Source organism: Tachypleus tridentatus, chromosome 7 (genome assembly GCF_004210375.1).
Source record: "Tachypleus tridentatus isolate NWPU-2018 chromosome 7, ASM421037v1, whole genome shotgun sequence".
In the NCBI taxonomy this organism is placed as follows: domain Eukaryota; kingdom Metazoa; phylum Arthropoda; class Merostomata; order Xiphosura; family Limulidae; genus Tachypleus; species Tachypleus tridentatus.
This window is the reverse complement of record NC_134831.1, coordinates 108,669,416-108,696,815: the sequence shown is the minus strand read 5'-3', so window position 1 is coordinate 108,696,815 and position 27,400 is coordinate 108,669,416. Positions and strand designations below refer to the sequence as shown.

The 27,400-nt window shown below is 33.1% G+C and overlaps 1 protein-coding gene across 4 annotated transcripts in view; it reads right to left on the bottom strand.

The window, feature by feature from the left end:
- LOC143256371 (uncharacterized) overlaps positions 1–27,400 on the bottom strand; it is a 67,547-nt gene that overhangs the window by 37,686 nt on the left and 2,461 nt on the right. For all 4 annotated transcript variants that reach the window (XM_076513540.1, XM_076513539.1, XM_076513541.1 and 1 more), the window contains exon 2: positions 851–1,195. In XM_076513540.1, the coding sequence (XP_076369655.1) occupies positions 851–972 (122 nt within the window). In that variant the 5' untranslated portion in view covers positions 973–1,195. The remainder of the gene's footprint in view (positions 1–850; positions 1,196–27,400) is intronic.

The window sequence follows — 27,400 nt, the reverse complement described above, 5'->3', positions numbered from 1 at the left end:
TTCTATACAGTTTTAAAAGTGAAAAAACCTGATTTTCAGGAATCTACATAAACTACTAATTTTCAGATATCTAAACATACTATAAATCAAGTAAAATAAACAGTTTGAAGAAAAATATGTAAGTATAGTCAGTACTAACAGTAACATCGTTTACATATATACCTTTATAAATGAAGGATGTTGTATTGGGTTTATTGAAACACCTACACCTTCTATATAATTATTTTGTATTCCATTTTAATGTATATATATTGGGTTGAGGAATAATTCGCGAGCGTTTTTTCAAGTTAAAAAAATATATTCATAAATGAAACGCTTTCGCAAAATATTTCATGTCATTTGGTAGATAATTTTTGCTCTAATAGATGGTGTGTTTGATTTTCATATGTCTTTAATTTTGCTTTCATTTTCAGCTCATTAAATGGAATGTCAAGTGGACAAAATCGAGCATTTTCGACACCATCTGCTTTTCGCATTTAATTTCTTGCAATTTCGTTTAAAACAATGCATACTATATACCTAGGTATTACATGAAATAAAGTATCATAATAAATGTTTTGGGTGTAATGTGTTCATGCATTAAAGTATTGTATAGTCTTGCATGTAATGCTTGAATGAAATTATTTAAAAATGCTCATGAATTATTCCTCAACCTAATATATATATAATGTTCCAGCACTTACTATAACTTATTGATAAAGGTACACCTATTAAAGTTAATATATCATTACGATATGACTAATGCTCTCAAAATAAATTTCTCTGATTAAATTTTAAACTTTAAAAACTTTACCATCACCTATACAATATTAAAGTTTGTTTATGAATTAAAATACAATGGAGAACTTACTCAACACCTGGACCCATGTCAGAGGATGTCTCAGTTTCAATAATACATGCAGGAAGGGGAGTCACAGTCACTGATGATGGCAGGTGATGAGCTGTTGAGCCAATATGAATAACAATGCTCATATTACAGTGGTGTAAGATCTATGTTGGAAAGCATTACCTCAAACGACTTCTACTTTGAGCAACAATCAAAATCAAAACAGGTATACGTTGATCACAAAACTTCCTTACATCATGTAACAAATGCTCTTCAACTGTCCTTGAGAAATCTTCCAACATGTTCACAAAATCCATAATTATGGATACAAACAGGTGTGGGTATAGAGCACTTGAAATGTTACCCAACCTGAAGAAAAAAATGAAAAATATTAAGAAATCAACAACTTAAGATTTTAAAGAATCGGTACCTAGTGGATATAAATAGAGTACACTGAACACCTTGTGGATATAACTACAGTACACTGAACACATAGTGGCTATAAATAAAGAATACAGAATAATGGATATAACAACAGTACACTGAACACATAGTGGCTATAAATAAAGAATACAGAATAATGGATATAACTACAGTACACTAAACACCTACTGGTTATAAGTAAAGAATATGGAATACATCACATTACATGTCTTACATGTGATGTTAGACGATGGCTATGAATACATTGCATAACACGTGATGTTAGACAGTGACTACGAATACATCACATTACATATGATGTTGGACAGTGACTACGAATACATCACATTACATATGATGTTGATGGTGACTACGAACACATCACATTACATATGATGTTGACGGTGACTACGAACACATCACATTACATATGATGTTGACGGTGACTACGAACACATCACATTACATATGATGTTGACGGTGACTACGAATACATCACATTACATATGATGTTAGACGGTGACTACGAATACATCACATTACATATGATGTTAGACGGTGACTACGAATACATCACATTACATATGATGTTAGACGGTGACTACGAATACATCACATTACATATGATGTTAGTGTCTATGAACACATCACATTACATATGATGTTAGTGTCTCTGAACACATCACATTACATATGATGTTAGTGTCTATGAACACATCACATTACATATGATTTTAGACGGTGACTACAAACACATCACATTACATATGATGTTAGACGGTGACTACGAATACATCACATTACATATGATGTTAGTGTCTATGAACACATCACATTACATATGATGTTAGTGTCTCTGAACACATCACATTACATATGATGTTAGTGTCTATGAACACATCACATTACATATGATTTTAGACGGTGACTACGAACACATCACATTACATATGATGTTAGACGGTGACTACGAATACATCACATTACATATGATGTTAGACGGTGACTACGAATACATCACATTACATATGATGTTAGACGGTGACTACGAATACATCACATTACATATGATGTTAGGCGGTGACTCACGAATACATCACATTACATATGATGTTAGGCGGTGACTGCTCACGAATACATCACATTACATATGATGTTAGACGGTGACTACGAATACATCACATTACATATGATGTTAGACGGTGACTACGAATACATCACATTACATATGATGTTAGACGGTGACTACGAATACATCACATTACATATGATGTTAGACGGTGACTACGAATACATCACATTACATATGATGTTAGACGGTGACTACGAATACATCACATTACATATGATGTTAGACGGTGACTCACGTAAACACATCACATTACATATGATGTTAGACGGTGACTACGAACACATCACATTACATATGATGTTAGACGGTGACTACGAACACATCACATTACATATGATGTTAGATGGTGACTACGAATACATCACATTACATATGATGTTAGACGGTGACTACGAATACATCACATTACATATGATGTTAGACGGTGACTACGAATACATCACATTACATATGACATTAGTGTCTATGAATACATCACATTACATATGACATTAGTGTCTATGAATACATCACATTACATATGACATTAGTGTCTATGAATACATCACATTACATATGACATTAGTGTCTATGAATACATCACATTACATATGACAGTGTCTATGAATACATCACATTACATATGACATTAGTGTCTATGAATACATCACATTACATATGACATTAGTGTCTATGAATACATCACATAACATATGATATTAGTGTCTATGAATACATCACATTACATATGACATTAGTGTCTATGAATACATCACATTACATATGATATTAGTGTCTATGAATACATCACATTACATATGATATTAGTGTCTATGAATACATCACATTACATATGATATTAGTGTCTATGAATACATCACATTACATATGATATTAGTGTCTATGAATACATCACATTACATATGACAGTGTCTATGAATACATCACATTACATATGACAGTGTCTATGAATACATCACATTACATATGACAGTGTCTATGAATACATCACATTACATATGACATTAGTGTCTATGAATACATCACATTACATATGACATTAGAGTCTATGAATACATCACATTACATATGACAGTGTCTATGAATACATCACATTACATATGACATTAGTGTCTATGAATACATCACATTACATATGACATTAGTGTCTATGAATACATCACATTACATATGACATTAGTGTCTATGAATACATCACATTACATATATTAGTGTCTATGAATACATCACATTACATATATTAGTGTCTATGAATACATCACATTACATATGACATTAGTGTGTATGAATACATCACATTACATATATTAATGTCTATGAATACATCACATTACATATGACATTAGTGTCTATGAATACATCACATTACATATGACATTAGTGTCTATGAATACATCACATTACATATGACATTAGTGTCTATGAATACATTACATTACATATGACATTAGTGTCTATGAATACATCACATTACATATGATATTAGTGTCTATGAATACATCACATTACATATGACATTAGTGTCTATGAATACATCACATTACATATGATATTAGTCTATGAATACATCACATTACATATGATATTAGTCTATGAATACATCACATTACATATGATATTAGTGTCTATGAATACATCACATTACATATGACATTAGTGTCTATGAATACATCACATTACATATGACATTAGTGTCTATGAATACATCACATTACATATGACATTAGTGTCTATGAATACATCACATTACATATGACATTAGTGTCTATGAATACATCACATTACATATGACATTAGTGTCTATGAATACATCACATTACATATGACATTAGTGTCTATGAATACATCACATTACATATGACATTAGTGTCTATGAATACATCACATTACATATGACATTAGTGTCTATGAATACATCACATTACATATGACATTAGTGTCTATGAATACATCACATTACATATGATATTAGTCTATGAATACATCACATTACATATGATATTAGTGTCTATGAATACATCACATTACATATGATATTAGTGTCTATGAATACATCACATTACATATGATATTAGTGTCTATGAATACATCACATTACATATGACATTAGTGTCTATGAATACATCACATTAGTGTCTATGAATACATCACATTACATATGACATTAGTGTCTATGAATACATCACATTACATATGACATTAGTGTCTATGAATACATCACATTACATATGACATTAGTGTCTATGAATACATCACATTACATATGACATTAGTGTCTATGAATACATCACATTACATATGACATTAGTGTCTATGAATACATCACATTACATATGACATTAGTGTCTATGAATACATCACATTACATATGACATTAGTGTCTATGAATACATCACATTACATATGACATTAGTGTCTATGAATACATCACATTACATATGACATTAGTGTCTATGAATACATCACATTACATATGACATTAGTGTCTATGAATACATTACATTACATATGACATTAGTGTCTATGAATACATCACATTACATATGATATCACATTACATATGACATTAGTGTCTATGAATACATCACATTACATATGACATTAGTGTCTATGAATACATCACATTACATATGATATTAGTCTATGAATACATCACATTACATATGATATTAGTCTATGAATACATCACATTACATATGATATTAGTGTCTATGAATACGTCACATTACATATGACATTAGTGTCTATGAATACATCACATTACATATGACATTAGTGTCTATGAATACATCACATTACATATGACATTAGTGTCTATGAATACATCACATTACATATGACAGTGTCTATGAATACATCACATTACATATGACATTAGTGTCTATGAATACATCACATTACATATGACATTAGTGTCTATGAATACATCACATTACATATGACATTAGTGTCTATGAATACATCACACTACATATGACATTAGTGTCTATGAATACATCACATTACATATGACATTAGTGTCTATGAATACATCACATTACATATGATATTAGTGTCTATGAATACATCACATTACATATGATATTAGTCTATGAATACATCACATTACATATGATATTAGTGTCTATGAATACATCACATTACATGATATTAGTGTCTATGAATACATCACATTACATATGATATTAGTGTCTATGAATACATCACATTACATATGACATTAGTGTCTATGAATACATCACATTACGTATGACATTAGCGTCTATGAATACATCACATTACGTTATGACATTAGTGTCTATGAATACATCACATTACACGCATGACATTAGCGTCTATGAATATATCACATTACATTATGACATTAGCGTCTATGAATACATCACATTACATATGACATTAGCGTCTATGAATACATCACATTACATATGACATTAGCGTCTATGAATACATCACATTACATATGACATTAGTGTCTATGAATACATCACATTACATATGATATTAGTGTCTATGAATACATCACATTACATATGATATTAGTGTCTATGAATACATCACATTACATATGATATTAGTGTCTATGAATACATCACATTACATATGACATTAGTGTCTATGAATACATCACATTACATATGACATTAGTGTCTATGAATACATCACATTACATATGACATTAGTGTCTATGAATACATCACATTACATATGACATTAGTGTCTATGAATACATCACATTACATATGACATTAGTGTCTATGAATACATCACATTACATATGACATTAGTGTCTATGAATACATCACATTACATATGACATTAGTGTCTATGAATACATCACACTACATATGACATTAGTGTCTATGAATACATCACACTACATATGACATTAGTGTCTATGAATACATTACATTACATATGACATTAGTGTCTATGAATACATCACATTACATATGACATTAGTGTCTATGAATACATCACATTACATATGACATTAGTGTCTATGAATACATCACATTACATATGACATTGGTGTCTATGAATACATCACATTACATATGACATTAGTGTCTATGAATACATCACATTACATATGACATTGGTGTCTATGAATACATCACATTACATATGACATTGGTGTCTATGAATACATCACATTACATATGACATTAGTGTCTATGAATACATCACATTACATATGACATTAGTGTCTATGAATACATCACATTACATATGACAGTGTCTATGAATACATCACATTACATATGACATTAGTGTCTATGAATACATCACATTACATATGACATTAGTGTCTATGAATACATCACATTACATATGACATTAGTGTCTATGAATACATCACATTACATATGATATTAGTGTCTATGAATACATCACATTACATATGATATTAGTGTCTATGAATACATCACATTACATATGATATTAGTGTCTATGAATACATCACATTACATATGATATTAGTGTCTATGAATACATCACATTACATATGATATTAGTGTCTATGAATACATCACATTACATATGATATTAGTGTCTATGAATACATCACATTACATATGATATTAGTGTCTATGAATACATCACATTACATATGATATTAGTTTCTATGAATACATCACATTACATATGATATTAATGTCTATGAATACATCACATTACATATGATATTAATGTCTATGAATACATCACATTATATATGACATTAATGTCTATGAATACATCACATTACATATGACATTAATGTCTATGAATACATCACATTACATATGACAGTGTATATGAATACATCACATTACATATGACATTAGTGTCTATGAATACATCACATTACATATGATATTAGTGTCTATGAATACATCACATTACATATGATATTAATGTCTATGAATACATCACATTACATATAATGTTCACCTTCATTATTGTTTTATAGAAGTATATTTATTTCAAAAATTTTTGTAAACACTTTAAGCTTAGCATTTTACTTTGGAAGACAACACTTCCAGAAATAAACTTAGAAAACTTTTTTCTCTCTATCTCTTTTGGTGTTAGTTCTACAACATTCTATTCCTGATTACGCGGATCTCTTGGTGTTAGTTCTACAGCATTCTATTCCTGATTACGCGGATCTCTTGGTGTTAGTTCTACAGCATTCTATTCCTGATTACGCAGATCTCTTGGTGTTAGTTCTACAACATTCTATTGCTGATTATGCGGATCTCTTGGTGTTATAGTTCTACAACATTCTATTGCTGATTATGCGGATCTCTTGGTGTTAGTTCTACAACATTCTATTCCTGATTACGCGGATCTCTTGGTGTTTTTTCTACAACATTCTATTGCTGATTACGCGGATCTCTTGGTGTTAATTCTACAACATTCTATTCCTGATTACGTGGATCTCTTGGTGTTAGTTCTACAACATTCTATTCCTGATTATGCAGATCTCTTGGTGTTAGTTCTACAACATGCTATTCCTGATTATGCGAATCTCTTGGTGTTAGTTCTACAACATGCTATTCCTGATTATGCGAATCTCTTGGTGTTAGTTCTACAACATGCTATTCCTGATTATGCAGATCTCTTGGTGTTACTTCTACGTTCTATTCCTGATTACACGGATCTCTTGGTGTTAGTTCTACATTCTATTCATGATTACGCGGATCTCTTGGTGTTAGTTCTACGTTCTATTCCTGATTACACGGATCTCTTGGTGTTAGTTCTACATTCTATTCATGATTACGCGGATCTCTTGGTGTTAGTTCTACATTCTATTCCTGATTACACGGATCTCTTGGTGTTAGTTCTACATTCTATTCCTGTTCACGCGGATCTCTTGGTGTTAGTACTACAACATTCTATTCCTGTTCACGCAGATCTCTTGGTGTTAGTTCTACAACATTCTATTCCTGATTATGCAGATCTCTTGGTGTTAGTTTTACAGCATTTTATTCCTGATTACAGAGATCTCTTGGTGTTAGTTCTACAGCATTCTATTCCTGATTACACGGATCTCTCGGTGTTAGTTCTACATTCTATTCATGATTACGCGGATCTCTTGGTGTTAGTTCTATGTTCTATTCCTGATTACACGGATCTCTTGGTGTTAGTTCTACATTCTATTCCTGATTATGCGGATCTCTTGGTGTTAGTTCTACATTCTATTCCTGATTACACGGATCTCTTGGTATTAGTTCTACATTCTATTCCTGTTCACGCAGATCTCTTGGTGTTAGTTCTACAACATTCTATTCCTGATTACGCGGATCTCTTGGTGTTAGTACTACAACATTCTATTCCTAATTACACGAATCTCTTGGTGTTAGTTCTACATTCTATTCCTGTTCACGCAGATCTCTTGGTGTTAGTTCTACAACATTCTATTCCTGTTCACGCAGATCTCTTGGTGTTAGTTCTACAACATTCTATTCCTGATTACGCGGATCTCTTGGTGTTAGTTCTACAACATTCTATTCCTGTTCACGCAGATCTCTTGGTGTTAGTTCTACAACATTCTATTCCTGATTACACAGATCTCTTGGTGTTAGTTCTACAACATTCTATTCCTGATTACGCGGATCTCTTGGTGTTAGTACTACAACATTCTATTCCTGTTCACGCAGATCTCTTGGTGTTAGTTCTACAACATTCTATTCCTGATTACACGGATCTCTTGGTGTTAGTTCTACAACATTCTATTCCTGATTACATGGATCTCTTGGTGTTAGTTCTACATTCTATTCCTGTTCACGCGGATCTCTTGGTGTTAGTTCTACAACATTCTATTCCTGTTCACGCAGATCTCTTGGTGTTAGTTCTACAACATTCTATTCCTGATTATGCGGATCTCTTGGTGTTAGTTCTACAACATTCTATTTCTGTTCACGCAGATCTCTTGGTGTTAGTTCTACAACATTCTATTCCTGATTACACGGATCTCTTGGTGTTAGTTCTACAACATTCTATTCCTGTTCACGCAGATCTCTTAGTGTTAGTTCTACAACATTCTATTCCTGTTCACGCAGATCTCTTGGTGTTAGTTCTACAACATTCTATTCCTGATTACACGGATCTCTTGGTGTTAGTTCTACAACATTCTATTCCTGTTCACGCAGATCTCTTGGTGTTAGTTCTACAACATTCTATTCCTGATTACGCGGATCTCTTGGTGTTAGTTCTACAACATTCTATTCCTGATTATGCAGATCTCTTGGTGTTAGTTTTACAGCATTTTATTCCTGATTACATAGATCTCTTGGTGTTAGTTCTACAGCATTCTATTCCTGATTACACAGATCTCTTGGTGTTAGTTCTACAACATTCTATTTCTGATTACGCAGATCTCTTGGTGTTAGTTCTACAACATTCTATTTCTGATTACGCAGATCTCTTGGTGTTAGTTCTACAACATTCTATTTCTGATTACGCAGATCTCTTGGTGTTAGTTCTACAACATTCTATTCCTGATTACGTGGATCTCTTTGTGTTAGTTCTACAACATTCTATTCCTGATTACGTGGATCTCTTGGTGTTAGTTCTACAACATTGTATTCCTGATTATGCGGAACACGAGAAAGTTTCCAATACGTTATTATTTATTGTCGTTTCCATAGTAACTGTAGTTCTACCCAGACGCGCTATCCAGTATTAAATACGTATGAAGCAGCAAGTCCAAAAGCCAGTGCAGTATGGGGGAAGAGCGTTATCGACTTATTGATCCAGTTCTTCCTTGGTTGTTTAAACGTAATGATTTGCGAGGGTCGGCAGAAATGGTCGAAGATACTTCTGTGACCTCGGTATGCGAAGATTCTGTAGGACACAGAGAAAGCCCAAAACCGGACTTTGAATACTAAAATAAGAACCGTGATTCACACGCCTATTGTCCACCAATCGATTAATTTGATTTGGTTAACAATTTTCAATCACAGAAGTTTCCAAGTGATACTACACAGGAACAACATTTTCCTTCCAAACCCATTATTTTGTATCATAATACACTTAACTTACTAAAAGACATATTAACATCTTTTTAAACTAGTCGTCCTCAGGTCGAATCTCGTTACAACTTAATAAAAATTGAATTTGTGCGACTTATAAAACTAAATTAGTAACATCCATAGAAATACAGAACAATTAACTATATCGAAAACTGTAAAATCAATAGTAAATGTGCTTTGCTTTAAGTTATTTTTGAAACCTACAATTTTAGCGATAAATAATACGCCAACAAGGATATATTAACAGACCAATATATCACTAGAGAAGATATCGACAAGCTAATATCAAAATGATGTATAATATCTACGGACGATGGACACAATAAAAGCACATCGATACACTGTGCATGGTATAACACATAAGTGATATTCACGAAAGAATATCATGTTATGATTATACTGTAAGGAATAAAAACATTTTGTTTTCTCTGTCGAATGTAACATGAAACTTACTTTGTAACTGAAACCAGGTTTGAAAATGAACTTCAAAGCAAATAATTACCACTGAATTTTCCTACTAAACTAGACTACGTATAACAAGTAGACTATTTTGCCTTTCTCTTAGATCAATAGTGGTTAGAATGAAAAACATTATTTAATGTTATAATTTTTATTTTTGGTTTGTAAATTCAACATTATTTAGAAATACTTCACGTGTAATACCATCTTATATATCTCCAAATACACAGAAATGACATTTATGGGAGGAGGGTGTCTGACGAGTTACGACCGAACATGTGACGAGAACCATGAAAAGAACCCACGGGGATTCATTACCTACGAGTTATTAAACTCACAGGAAAGAAAACTATGCAAGAAATGTACAAAACTTGTCTCCGGTGATTATTTATATATCATGGTAAATTTTCTAGGAGATCTGTGGTCAGTAAACCCCAAGGACCCCTAAATAATCCTCTATTATGAGAGTGGAGGCAGTAAGATAGGTTTAAAAATCTAAAAGGACTTATTTGAACGATGCTTTCATAGAAATAAATGCAACCGCCCCCCCCCCTACTGAGGATAATTTAAAACATCTTTACAAGTTATGAAGTCAAGTGTGCGACGAACACTAACTGCAGAGATTTCACAATGTGGGCTTTCCTTTTAAAACTTTAGCGTCTTCAGACGACAAACCTACAATCCTTCACGAGTTAATAGACTTCTCGATGATTTGCATATTGTTTGTCATGCTCTTAAAATGTGAAAGTTGAGATATTGTAGAAAAATGAATTTACAAATTAGCGGGATAAGCTATAAACAAACATTGCAAAACAATATCAAGGACCACGTTATGAAACGCAAGCGTTTTATAACACACAAATATAAATAAATCTAATGAGAATCATGTTAGATGTGAGAAAAAGATGCGGTAAAAAGGGTTGAGTGTGCGCCTTAAAGAAATGAAATCAAAATTGGCTATCAAACTAGTAGCTACACTTACTGGGTGTCAAACCAGCAGCTACACTAAGAACACTGATGACAATGTAAATATTAATTCATTAGTTAGACAGTCCACTTGGCGCACGATATTGGGTTAAACAAAATACACGGCCCAGCCAACTGATGAATGAATGTTTGTTGTTATCAAAGCTACAAGTGTAGTTAACAATTTTCATTTCATTTCTTTAGTCGCATCATGAATCCTTTTTGATTAGCTATCATCACTTTTTGTCGATACATACCCAAAGGAAAAAAAAAACACATCAAGTCCTAAAATGTCATTCGAAGGAACCAATAATAGCTTTAGGATCTCAACCCTATTTTTATACCAAATAGACCTTTAACGAACCAACCATATTCTTTCAAATATATATGATGGTAGTTTTTCTTCTCTAAAACAGTATCAATTTGTTTGTTTCTGAATTTCGCACAAAACTACTCGAGGGCTATCTGCGTTAGCCATCCCTAATTTCGCAGTGGAAGACTAGACGGAAGACAGCTAGTTATCATCATCAACCGCCAACTTTTGGGCTACTCTTTTACCAACGAATAGTAGGATTGAACGTCACTTTATAACGCCCCCACGACTGAAAGGGCAAGCATGCTTGGTGTGACAGGGATTCGAACATGCGATCCTCAGATTACGAGTCGAGTGTCTTAACCACCTGGCCATGCCGGGCCCTTATACTTTTACCATAGTAAGTACCAGTTCGTTGTTTTACTGCCAAACATGTAGTATTATATAAAAAAACATTTTACAATGTTTAACATACGGTATCACATCTTATTAAAGACATTTCACAGATGATTTGCTAAGGTTTTTTTTTCTTTACAAAAATTTAAGTTTTGTAGTTAGGAATATTTTAAAACCTATTAACTAACGCCTTGAAAGTCCCAACCTATTGGCCTCAAGCTATAATATAATTATGCCATTTAACTCGTGGGTTGTGGACCTTGGATAATCTTCCGAGCAAAAGCCACTACGATGGTAGTGCTCGAAATTACCAGTCTGTTAATAAAAATGGAGTTACAAAGTGTCACAGTGTAAAACCTGGTTAAAAATGGAGTTACAAAGTGTCACAGTGTAAAACCTGGTTATCTACTCCAAAGAATTTACAAGATTCTCGACGTAATAACTGATACCTTTGAAATACGAGCCAAAGATACAAATCAATGTCAGTTGCTAGGACTGATCTGACTAGAAGATTCTTACGAGTACGATACAGCAATAGTATTTGGATAGAGACGTTTGCCACAACCTTAAAGATGTGTTCTGTATCAACAAGAGATATCGAATCCAATTGTTAGTGTATAAAACCCAATCATGCTGTTACGAAACTTTTTAATTTCTAACCTCAGATCATCTTCAGCTGTTACGATTCCTGAAATTCCTGTTTCTATTTACAAGTTTATTAATTTTACAATGGTAAAGAAAAGTGTTATAAATATTTGTTATATCGAGGCCTCATAAAATAATGAATAATATTAAGCAAACAAAAAGTTCACGTAATGTAACAAAATTCACATATCCATAGATGGTATGTTTAAAGTTGAAATGTTAGTTAAGATGAATGTGAGAACTTTGATAAGTATTGATCAAACCGTAACATGTCACACAGTTTCATTGAGTACAACATTTGAACGAAAAGCGTATGAATATATATATGTATATATATAAACGTCTCTTGCTCTCACATTCGCAGAGCCAGGTCGTTACGTCAGTTTGGAGTGCACGTGTCGGGAGAAGAAGCATAAAAAGCGAATTTCTGGCACGTTGAGCTCGTGCAAGCATGTGTATGGGTTCCACAGACACAGCTTTGTTAAAGACACTAACAGTCGCTCGTTGTAAAACGTAGTCTTGGGCCTCAAGGGAGTGTTCAGTTCAATGTCTGTAGCTGCACGAAAAGCCTTCTGGGATAGTACTAGAAATATCCGGTTAAGATTATACCAACAGTAATTGCGGGTGGGTTATATATATATATATATAACAGTGTAAAATATGGTATCTTACAAAATACAGCAAAGAATTTCTGGAAAAAAGTTAAAATAGATTGTTTTGACTGTAATTCATTCAATGTTGTAAAAATCTGGAAGAATACTTTTAAAATGGAAGCATTGACGTAACACGTTAAGAACATTTTAATAACTATGTTCACTCAAACTACGCACCCTAGTATATTTAAATATATTAATAACTATGTTCACTCAAACTACGCACCCTAGTATATTTAAATATATTAATAACTATGTTCACTCAAACTACGCACCCTAGTATATTTAAATATATTAATAACTGTGTTCACTCAAACTACGCACCCTAGTATATTTAAATATATTAATAACTATGTTCACTCAAACTACGCACCCTAGTATATTTAAATATATTAATAACTATGTTCACTCAAACTACGCACCCTAGTATATTTAAATATATTAATAACTATGTTCACTCAAACTACGCACCCTAGTATATTTAAATATATTAATAACTATGTTCACTCAAACTACGCACCCTAGTATATTTAAATATATTAATAACTATGTTCACTCAAACTACGCACCCTAGTATATTTAAATATATTAACTATGTTCACTCAAACTACGCACCCTAGTATATTTAAATATATTAATAACTATGTTCACTCAAACTACGCAACCTAGTATATTTAAATATATTAATAACTATGTTCACTCAAACTATGCACCCTAGTATATTTAAATATATTAATAACTATGTTCACTCAAACTACGCACCCTAGTATATTTAAATATATTAATAACTATGTTCACTCAAACTACGCACCCTAGTATATTTAAATATATTAATAACTATGTTCACTCAAACTACGCACCCTAGTATATTTAAATATATTAATAACTATGTTCACTCAAACTACGCACCCTAGTATATTTAAATATATTAATAACTATGTTCACTCAAACTACGCACCCTAATATATTTAAATATATTAATAACTATGTTCACTCAAACTACGCAACCTAGTATATTTAAATATATTAATAACTATGTTCACTCAAACTACGCACCCTAGTATATTTAAATATATTAATAACTATGTTCACTCAAACTACGCACCCTAGTATATTTAAATATATTAATAACTATGTTCACTCAAACTACGCACCCTAGTATATTTAAATATATTAATAACTATGTTCACTCAAACTACGCACCCTAGTATATTTAAATATATTAATAACTACGTTCACTCAAACTACGCACCCTAGTATATTTAAATATATTAATAACTATGTTCACTCAAACTACGCACCCTAATATATTTAAATATATTAATAACTATGTTCACTCAAACTACGCACCCTAATATATTTAAATATATTAATAACTATGTTCACTCAAATTACGCACCCTAATATATTTAAATATATTAATAACTATGTTCACTCAAACTACGCACCCTAGTATATTTAAATATATTAATAACTATGTTCACTCAAACTACGCACCCTAGTATATTTAAATATATTAATAACTATGTTCACTCAAACTACGCACCCTAGTATATTTAAATATACTCATATGACGGCTGGTATAGATTTTTTCTTTAACGTGAAGAAGACCTAAGAAGGTCGAAACGTTGTTCTGTACTTTATTTTGATTCAAACTTTAGTACCCATACCAGCCGTCATATACTGTTACCACTGGGTTTCATCATGGAGACAATCAACTCATTTAAACTAATATTTTGTTTATCAGAAATATTGAAATTTTGTCTTAAAAATGTTCTACCATGTTTAATATATACCAATAATGCTATTTGTTTTCATTTAAAAATCAATTATAGAATGATTTCAAAATATTGCAGTAAGTACGAACATTTAATTAAAATGTATATAGCTCTAATTCAAGTATATTATCACAGTAACAAACATTGTTGTATTAGAAATATTTCCAATACATACAAATACTTTGGAGGAATATCTTCTAGTATATAGCTGTAAAATATTTTCATATAATAAGACAAACAAAACGAATGACTTCTTCGTCTATTTTATTCTTCTAACATTTCTCAGCTTCACTTGTACATCAACTACAACTAAAACAGTTCCACACACACTTGTTGTCTGTTATCCCTAACACTGAAGTAACTGATCATCAAAATTTATAGTCAAACTAGTGATAAACACCAGTTCTTTACCTTACTTCAATTTGTTAAAATACTGAACAGTATCAAAAGACTTGTGATAAACACCAGTTCTTTACCTTACTTCAATTTGTTAAAATACTGCACAGTATCAAAAGACTTGTGATAAACACCAGTTCTTTACCTTACTTCAATTTGTTAAAATACTGGACAGTACCAGGACTTGTGATAAACACCAGTGTAACCTTCTTTACCTTACTTCAATTTGTTAAAATACTGGACAGTATCAAAAGACTTGTGATAAACACCAGTTCTTTACCTTACTTCAATTTGTTAAAATACTGGACAGTATCAAAAGACTTGTGATAAACACCAGTTCTTTACCTTACTTCAATTTGTTAAAATACTGCACAGTATCAAAAGACTTGTGATAAACACCAGTTCTTTACCTTACTTCAATTTGTTAAAATACTGCACAGTATCAAAAGACTTGTGATATACACAAGTTCTTTACCTTACTTCAATTTGTTAAAATACTGGACAGTATCAGGACTTGTGATAAACACCAGTGTAACCTTCTTTACCTTACTTCAATTTGTTAAAATACTGGACAGTATCAAAAGACTTGTGATAAACACCAGTGTAACCTTCTTTACCTTACTTCAATTTGTTAAAATACTGGACAGTATCAATACTTGTGATAAACACCAGTGTAACTTTCTTTACCTTACTTCAATTTGTTAAAATACTGGACAGTATCAAAAGACTTGTGATAAACACCAGTGTAACCTTCTTTACCTTACCTCAATTTGTTAAAATATTGAACAGTACCAGAAGACTTGTGATAATGTAATCTTTATCTTACTCAAATTATTCACAGCAGGAACAACTACTCTTGAGAAGTTTTAAAACTTTATCTTTGAAACACAATCTGTTTTATTTTTAAAAACTTGACATGATTCTAAATGTCTTTTTCTGGAGTTTACCAAATACTTTCCAGCTGAATTAGGCAGGCCATGAAGTCTTTATTTGTCTTAAATTTGTTTTTAAGTAAGATTCAGTCTCCCTTAGTTTATCAGTAGTTTCACTCCCTCTATTCATCCATGGATTCTCAGTTGAAACTTGGGAAACACTTTACTTATATTGTACAATATTTGTTAGGCTATTGTTTATTCAGCCTGTAACAATAGAAACAAAGGAAATAAGGATTTAACTTTACCAACAAATTCACCAGTGGATTTAACTAAAACGGAAGCCATTTTCTCAGTAATGAAAACAAGGTGGAAACTTCACTAATGTCTCCTGTACTCACTCCAATCATCCACACAGCAGAATTACAAAAATGGCCACATCAAGCACCACATTAAAAACTCTACAAATTTCATTAATCTTTGTAATATCACAGCACTTGTTTTCTAAAGTGTAACATCTGAAAAGTTGCACTCATTCACTGGAAGAGGCATTAGAATCTTCAGGCAATAAGTGTTTGTTGTAACTCACATACATGCTACCTTTCTCTGAAGTAGAAACTATTCACAATAAGAGATGTTACTGTAACATCAAAATAAAATTCCATGTGCTCTGTATCCAACTGGTGAAATAATTCTTGAAGGAGTCTAGAGTATTAATTGGAATTACGTACAAAGCTATGTAATAGATTATTTGTGCTCTGCCCACCACACAAAGCTATGTAATAGGTTATTTGTGCTCTGCCCACCACACAAAGCTATGTAATAGGTTATTTGTGCTCTGCACACCTCACAAAGCTATGTAATAGATTATTTCTGCTCTGCACACCTCACAAAGCTATGTAATAGGTTATTTGTGCTCTGCCCACCACAAGTATTGAATCCCAACTTCTACCAATGTGAGTCTACAAACATACCTCTGTGCCACTGAGGGGCTAGTCTACAGATTATTGAATACCAATACTGAAATCATTCATTTGAAATTGATACTCTAGGACACTTGAAGTTTTCTTCAGTAACACTTGTCTCATATGGAAGAAGAAACATATGAAAAGCTCATAAAGACACCATCTGATGCAGTTATCTTAAGATCAACAATAAAACTACACAGGGGTGGATCTTGCACATTCCTATGATTTTGTACAACATATGAAAAGCTCATAAAGACACCATCTGATGCAGTTATCTTAAGATCAACAATAAAACTACACAGGGTGGATCTTGCACATTCCTATGATTTTGTACAACATATGAAAAGCTCATAAAGACACCACATGATGCAGTTATCTTAAGATCAACAATAAAACTACACAGGGGTGGATCTTGCACATTCCTATGATTTTGTACAACATATGAAAAGCTCATAAAGACACCACATGATGCAGTTATCTTAAGATCAACAATAAAACTACACAGGGTGGATCTTGCACATTCCTATGATTTTGTACAACATATGAAAAGCTCATAAAGACACCATCTGATGCAGTTATCTTAAGATCAACAATAAAACTACACAGGGTGGATCTTGCACATTCCTATGATTTTGTACAACATATGAAAAGCTCATAAAGACACCATCTGATGCAGTTATCTTAAGATCAACAATAAAACTACACAGGGTGGATCTTGCACATTCCTATGATTTTGTACAACATATGAAAAGCTCATAAAGACACCACATGATGCAGTTATCTTAAGATCAACAATAAAACTACACAGGGTGGATCTTGCACATTCCTATGATTTTGTACAACATATGAAAAGCTCATAAAGACACCACATGATGCAGTTATCTTAAGATCAACAATAAAACTACACAGGAGTGGATCTTGCACATTCCTATGATTTTGTACAACATATGAAAAGCTCATAAAGACACCACATGATGCAGTTATCTTAAGATCAACAATAAAACTACACAGGGTGGATCTCGCACATTCCTATGATTTTGTACAACATATGAAAAGCTCATAAAGACACCACATGATGCAGTTATCTTAAGATCAACAATAAAACTACACAGGGTGGATCTTGCACATTCCTATGATTTTGTACAACATATGAAAAGCTCATAAAGACACCATCTGATGCAGTTATCTTAAGATCAACAATAAAACTACACAGGGTGGATCTTGCACATTCCTATGATTTTGTACAACATATGAAAAGCTCATAAAGACACCATCTGATGCAGTTATCTTAAGATCAACAATAAAACTACACAGGGTGGATCTTGCACATTCCTATGATTTTGTACAACATATGAAAAGCTCATAAAGACACCACATGGTGCAGTTATCTTAAGATCAACAATAAAACTACACAGGGTGGATCTTGCACATTCCTATGATTTTGTACAACATATGAAAAGCTCATAAAGACACCACATGGTGCAGTTATCTTAAGATCAACAATAAAACTACACAGGAGTGGATCTCGCACATTCCTATGATTTTGTACAACATATGAAAAGCTCATAAAGACACCACATGATGCAGTTATCTTACGATCAACAATAAAACTACACAGGAGTGGATCTCGCACATTCCTATGATTTTGTACAACATATGAAAAGCTCATAAAGACACCACATGATGCAGTTATCTTAAGATCAACAATAAAACTACACAGGGGTGGATCTCGCACATTCCTATGATTTTGTACAACATATGAAAAGCTCATAAAGACACCACATGATGCAGTTATCTTAAGATCAACAATAAAACTACACAGGGGTGGATCTTGCACATTCCTATGATTTTGTACAACATATGAAAAGCTCATAAAGACACCATCTGATGCAGTTATCTTAAGATCAACAATAAAACTACACAGGGGTGGATCTTGCACATTCCTATGATTTTGTACAACATATGAAAAGCTCATAAAGACACCATCTGATGCAGTTATCTTAAGATCAACAATAAAACTACACAGGGGTGGATCTTGCACATTCCTATGATTTTGTACAACATATGAAAAGCTCATAAAGACACCACATGGTGCAGTTATCTTAAGATCAACAATAAAACTACACAGGAGTGGATCTTGCACATTCCTATGATTTTGTACAACATATGAAAAGCTCATAAAGACACCACATGATGCAGTTATCTTAAGATCAACAATAAAACTACACAGGAGTGGATCTCGCACATTCCTATGATTTTGTACAACATATGAAAAGCTCATAAAGACACCACATGATGCAGTTATCTTAAGATCAACAATAAAACTACACAGGGGTGGATCTCGCACATTCCTATGATTTTGTACAACATATGAAAAGCTCATAAAGACACCACATGATGCAGTTATCTTAAGATCAACAATAAAACTACACAGGGTGGATCTTGCACATTCCTATGATTTTGTACAACATATGAAAAGCTCATAAAGACACCATCTGATGCAGTTATCTTAAGATCAACAATAAAACTACACAGGGTGGATCTTGCACATTCCTATGATTTTGTACAACATATGAAAAGCTCATAAAGACACCATCTGATGCAGTTATCTTAAGATCAACAATAAAACTACACAGGGTGGATCTTGCACATTCCTATGATTTTGTACAACATATGAAAAGCTCATAAAGACACCATCTGATGCAGTTATCTTAAGATCAACAATAAAACTACACAGGGTGGATCTTGCACATTCCTATGATTTTGTACAACATATGAAAAGCTCATAAAGACACCACATGATGCAGTTATCTTAAGATCAACAATAAAACTACACAGGGTGGATCTTGCACATTCCTATGATTTTGTACAACATATGAAAAGCTCATAAAGACACCACATGATGCAGTTATCTTAAGATCAACAATAAAACTACACAGGAGTGGATCTCGCACATTCCTATGATTTTGTACAACATATGAAAAGCTCATAAAGACACCACATGATGCAGTTATCTTAAGATCAACAATAAAACTACACAGGGTGGATCTCGCACATTCCTATGATTTTGTACAACATATGAAAAGCTCATAAAGACACCACATGATGCAGTTATCTTAAGATCAACAATAAAACTACACAGGGGTGGATCTTGCACATTCCTATGATTTTGTACAACATATGAAAAGCTCATAAAGACACCATCTGATGCAGTTATCTTAAGATCAACAATAAAACTACACAGGGTGGATCTTGCACATTCCTATGATTTTGTACAACATATGAAAAGCTCATAAAGACACCATCTGATGCAGTTATCTTAAGATCAACAATAAAACTACACAGGGGTGGATCTTGCACATTCCTATGATTTTGTACAACATATGAAAAGCTCATAAAGACACCATCTGATGCAGTTATCTTAAGATCAACAATAAAACTACACAGGGGTGGATCTTGCACATTCCTATGATTTTGTACAACATATGAAAAGCTCATAAAGACACCATCTGATGCAGTTATCTTAAGATCAACAATAAAACTACACAGGGGTGGATCTTGCACATTCCTATGATTTTGTACAACATATGAAAAGCTCATAAAGACACCACATGATGCAGTTATCTTAAGATCAACAATAAAACTACACAGGGGTGGATCTTGCACATTCCTATGATTTTGTACAACATATGAAAAGCTCATAAAGACACCACATGATGCAGTTATCTTAAGATCAACAATAAAACTACACAAGGGGTGGATCTTGCACATTCCTATGATTTTGTACAACATATGAAAAGCTCATAAAGACACCACATGATGCAGTTATCTTAAGATCAACAATAAAACTACACAGGGGTGGATCTTGCACATTCCTATGATTTTGTACAACATATGAAAAGCTCATAAAGACACCACATGGTGCAGTTATCTTAAGATCAACAATAAAACTACACAAGGGGTGGATCTTGCACATTCCTATGATTTTGTACAAAATATGAAAAGCTCATAAAGACACCACATGATGCAGTTATCTTAAGATCAACAATAAAACTACACAGGGGTGGATCTTGCACATTCCTATGATTTTGTACAACATATGAAAAGCTCATAAAGACACCACATGATGCAGTTATCTTAAGATCAACAATAAAACTACACAGGGGTGGATCTTGCACATTCCTATGATTTTGTACAACATATGAAAAGCTCATAAAGACACCACATGATGCAGTTATCTTAAGATCAACAATAAAACTACACAGGGGTGGATCTTGCACATTCCTATGATTTTGTACAACATATGAAAAGCTCATAAAGACACCATCTGATGCAGTTATCTTAAGATCAACAATAAAACTACACAGGGGTGGATCTTGCACATTCCTATGATTTTGTACAACATATGAAAAGCTCATAAAGACACCACATGGTGCAGTTATCTTAAGATCAACAATAAAACTACACAGGGGTGGATCTCGCACATTCCTATGATTTTGTACAACATATGAAAAGCTCATAAAGATACCATCTGATGCAGTTATCTTAAGATCAACAATAAAACTACACAGGGGTGGATCTTGCACATTCCTATGATTTTGTACAACATATGAAAAGCCCATAAAGACACCACATGATGCAGTTATCTTAAGATCAACAATAAAACTACACAGGGGTGGATCTTGCACATTCCTATGATTTTGTACAACATATGAAAAGCTCATAAAGACACCATCTGATGCAGTTATCTTAAGATCAACAATAAAACTACACAGGGTGGATCTTGCACATTCCTATGATTTTGTACAACATATGAAAAGCTCATAAAGACACCACATGATGCAGTTATCTTAAGATCAACAATAAAACTACACAGGGTGGATCTTGCACATTCCTATGATTTTGTACAACATATGAAAAGCTCATAAAGACACCACATGATGCAGTTATCTTAAGATCAACAATAAAACTACACAGGGGTGGATCTCGCACATTCCTATGATTTTGTACAACATATGAAAAGCTCATAAAGACACCACATGATGCAGTTATCTTAAGATCAACAATAAAACTACACAGGGTGGATCTTGCACATTCCTATGATTTTGTACAACATATGAAAAGCTCATAAAGACACCACATGATGCAGTTATCTTAAGATCAACAATAAAACTACACAGGGTGGATCTTGCACATTCCTATGATTTTGTACAACATATGAAAAGCTCATAAAGACACCACATGGTGCAGTTATCTTAAGATCAACAATAAAACTACACAGGGTGGATCTTGCACATTCCTATGATTTTGTACAACATATGAAAAGCTCATAAAGACACCACATGATGCAGTTATCTTAAGATCAACAATAAAACTACACAGGGTGGATCTTGCACATTCCTATGATTTTGTACAACATATGAAAAGCTCATAAAGACACCACATGATGCAGTTATCTTAAGATCAACAATAAAACTACACAGGGTGGATCTCGCACATTCCTATGATTTTGTACAACATATGAAAAGCTCATAAAGACACCATCTGATGCAGTTATCTTAAGATCAACAATAAAACTACACAGGGTGGATCTCGCACATTCCTATGATTTTGTACAACATATGAAAAGCTCATAAAGACACCACATGATGCAGTTATCTTAAGATCAACAATAAAACTACACAGGGTGGATCTTGCACATTCCTATGATTTTGTACAACATATGAAGAGCTCATAAAGACACCATCTGATGCAGTTATCTTAAGATCAACAATAAAACTACACAGGGGTGGATCTCGCACATTCCTATGATTTTGTACAACATATGAAAAGCTCATAAAGACACCACATGATGCAGTTATCTTAAGATCAACAATAAAACTACACAGGGGTGGATCTTGCACATTCCTATGATTTTGTACAACATATGAAGAGCTCATAAAGACACCATCTGATGCAGTTATCTTAAGATCAACAATAAAACTACACAGGGTGGATCTTGCACATTCCTATGATTTTGTACAACATATGAAAAGCTCATAAAGACACCACATGATGCAGTTATCTTAAGATCAACAATAAAACTACACAGGGGTGGATCTTGCACATTCCTATGATTTTGTACAACATATGAAAAGCTCATAAAGACACCACATGATGCAGTTATCTTAAGATCAACAATAAAACTACACAGGGGTGGATCTTGCACATTCCTATGATTTTGACAGGCAAGAACAAGTAATAAATATTATTAATACAACAGAATGCAGAAGCAAAAGAGCATATTTTAACACTTGTTACCAACAAAAAAATTCACATTAATTAATTGTGATTACAAAAATCTTTATATCAATATGTATCAAAACACTCTATTAGATTTCAAGTAATTTTTAATATTATTCCATTTTAGAAACTTTTTCAACTCAGAAAATGATGCTGAGCTTATGGAGATTTCTAATTACTACAGACTCTGTAACATCTTACTGTAATTTGAGATATAAACATCAAAATTTGAATCTTGGAAACTACTCCACCAATCATAACTGGGTGATATTCTTACAAACTAAGCAGTATTTTTTATAGCTGAGTAACAAATAAAGCAACTTAAATTTAACTAATAAAATGTACAGAAAAAAAGAAGTTAATTTCAAATACAAAAACACTTAAAAGTTATTTGATTTTCTTAAGTGAAAATCTTGTGTTACTACAGAAACACAACACGTATTGATAATTGTGTTTACCATAACACCTACTCTGTGACATAATACTGTGATGATAGCTTATTTTTAAACTAAAATTTTAATAAAACCATTTTTCTCATTGATGATGAACATTATTGAATGTCACATATGAGTACACTGTTCTAGAACTGTCAAAATAATTCAACAAAACACTACAGGAACTAATAGTTATACCTGGGTGGAGTGTGGGTACTGTTACACATATCACAACTGGGTGGAGTGTGGGTATTTGTACTGTGACACTTATCACAACTGGGTGGAGTGTGGGTATTTGTACTGTGACACTTATCACAACTGGGTGGAGTGTGGGTATTTGTACTGTTACACGTATCACAACTGGGTGGAGTGTGGGTATTTGTACTGTGACACTTATCACAACTGGGTGGAGTGTGGGTATTTGTACTGTTACACTTATCACAACTGGGTGGAGTGTGGGTATTTGTACTGTGACACTTATCACAACTGGGTGGAGTGTGGGTATTTGTACTGTGACACTTATCACAACTGGGTGGAGTGTGGGTATTTGTACTGTTACACGTATCACAACTGGGTGGAGTGTGGGTATTTGTACTGTTACATGTATCACAACTGGGTGGAGTGTGGGTATTTGTACTGTTACATGTATCACAACTGGGTGGAGTGTGGGTATTTGTACTGTTACACGTATCACAACTGGGTGGAGTGTGGGTATTTGTACTGTGACACTTATCACAACTGGGTGGAGTGTGGGTATTTGTACTGTTACACTTATCACAACTGGGTGGAATGTGGGTATTTGTACTGTTACAAGTATCACAACTGGGTGGAGTGTTTTTTGTTTATTTTTTGAATTTTGCATAAAGCTACACAAGGTCTATCTGTGCAACTGGGTGGAAAAGTTTCAGTCCTGCACATACATAGAAGGTGGTAAGTAACAAACAATCATCTTACTAGAAGATCACTTGATGTGTGATTGTGTTAGTGTTCCTTTCATGAGGTACCAGACACTGGTGGTTTTATAGATGTTGGCAAAAAATATTAAAACAAAATATGAAAGTTGCTTTCAAAATCTGGTAAAAGAATCTGTGACATCACAAACTTAAAAATAAGGGAAGCAGAAGAGAACTCTCATACATAATATAAATCTGGTGGTTAGGGATTTCGTACCAGTACATGAGATCTGTGTATAAATCTGGTGGTTAGGGATTTCATACTAGTACACGAGATCTGTATAAATCTGGTGATTAGGGATTTTGTTACCAGTGTTACTTACCACTTAATTTGACTTGGTTTTAAAGTCCCCATAGTAAACAAGCTACTTTTCAATGTGTACATGTACATATATTAATTACAAACTGTTCTTTTCCTCATTTAGATGTATAATTTTACTGACAAAAAGAAAGAACCCATTAATTAAAAGGCCTAATCCATTACTGGGTCCCTAATTCCTTTACAGCAGACTACGTTTCACTAGATGCACAGCTCATTACTGCAGCTTCGGACAGCAAACTAATGAGGCACAGTAAACTTGTGATTGTATGTGAACAATTTCCAGAGTTTAATGGACATTCACAATCACTGCTCATTACTTAAAGTACTTTAATTATCCAACTAACATACATCTATGCTGCTCACTGAATAATTTATTGGGGCTATAGTCAATTAATTTTATTAATTAAGTGTTGTATTCCTAATGTCTGGGACGTTCATATTACGAGAGTGTTGTATTCCTAATGTCTGGGACGTTCATATTACGAGAGTGTTGTATTCCTAATGTTTACAGTTTCTCAAGATGCTAGATAAAAGTGAGAAGTTTAATCTCGCTTCAAGGTATAATTTCAGTCTCATTTTATCTGTGTGTCCTACGTGTATGTGGATGATGGTGAAAAGCAGTTTCACAAATAGCATATTAACTTTTTTTTTACACATTGGTAAAGCCCTTAAATCATTAATAATAAAATTTTATTAATAACATTAGGAATACAACACTCTCGTAATATGAACGTCCCAGACATTAGGAATACAACACTCTCGTAATATGAACGTCCCAGACATTAGGAATACAACACTCTTGTAATATGAACGTCCCAGACATTAGGAATACAACACTCTCGTAGTATGAACGTCCCAGACATTAGGAATACAACACTCTTGTAATATGAACGTCCCAGACATTAGGAATACAACACTCTTGTAATATGAACGTCCCAGACATTAGGAATACAACACTCTCGTAGTATGAATGTCCCAGACATTAGGAATACAACACTCTCGTAATATGAACGCCCCAGACATTAGGAATACAACACTCTTGTAATATGAACGCCCCAGACATTAGGAATACAACACTCTTGTAATATGAACGTCCCAGACATTAGAATACAACACTCTTGTAATATGAACGTCCCAGACATTAGGAATACAACACTCTTATAATATGAACGTCCCAGACATTAGGAATACAACACTTGTAATATGAACGTCCCAGACATTAGGAATACAACACTCTTGTAATATGAACGTCCCAGACATTAGGAATACAACACTCTTGTAATATGAACGTCCCAGACATTAGGAATACAACACTCTTGTAATATGAACGTCCCAGACATTAGGAATACAACACTCTTGTAATATGAACGTCCCAGACAGCACCACAAAAACTGACAAGATCTTCCCAATCCACACAAACTGTTTTTTCATCTTGTTCCACATGTATAATACTTTACCTTCATCCAGATACACCACACCAATTACACAGTTTTTCCTGGTGTGCATACACCTGTCTTGTAAGGACAATCCAGAAGCATTACTGTTAGACTTGTATCATGTT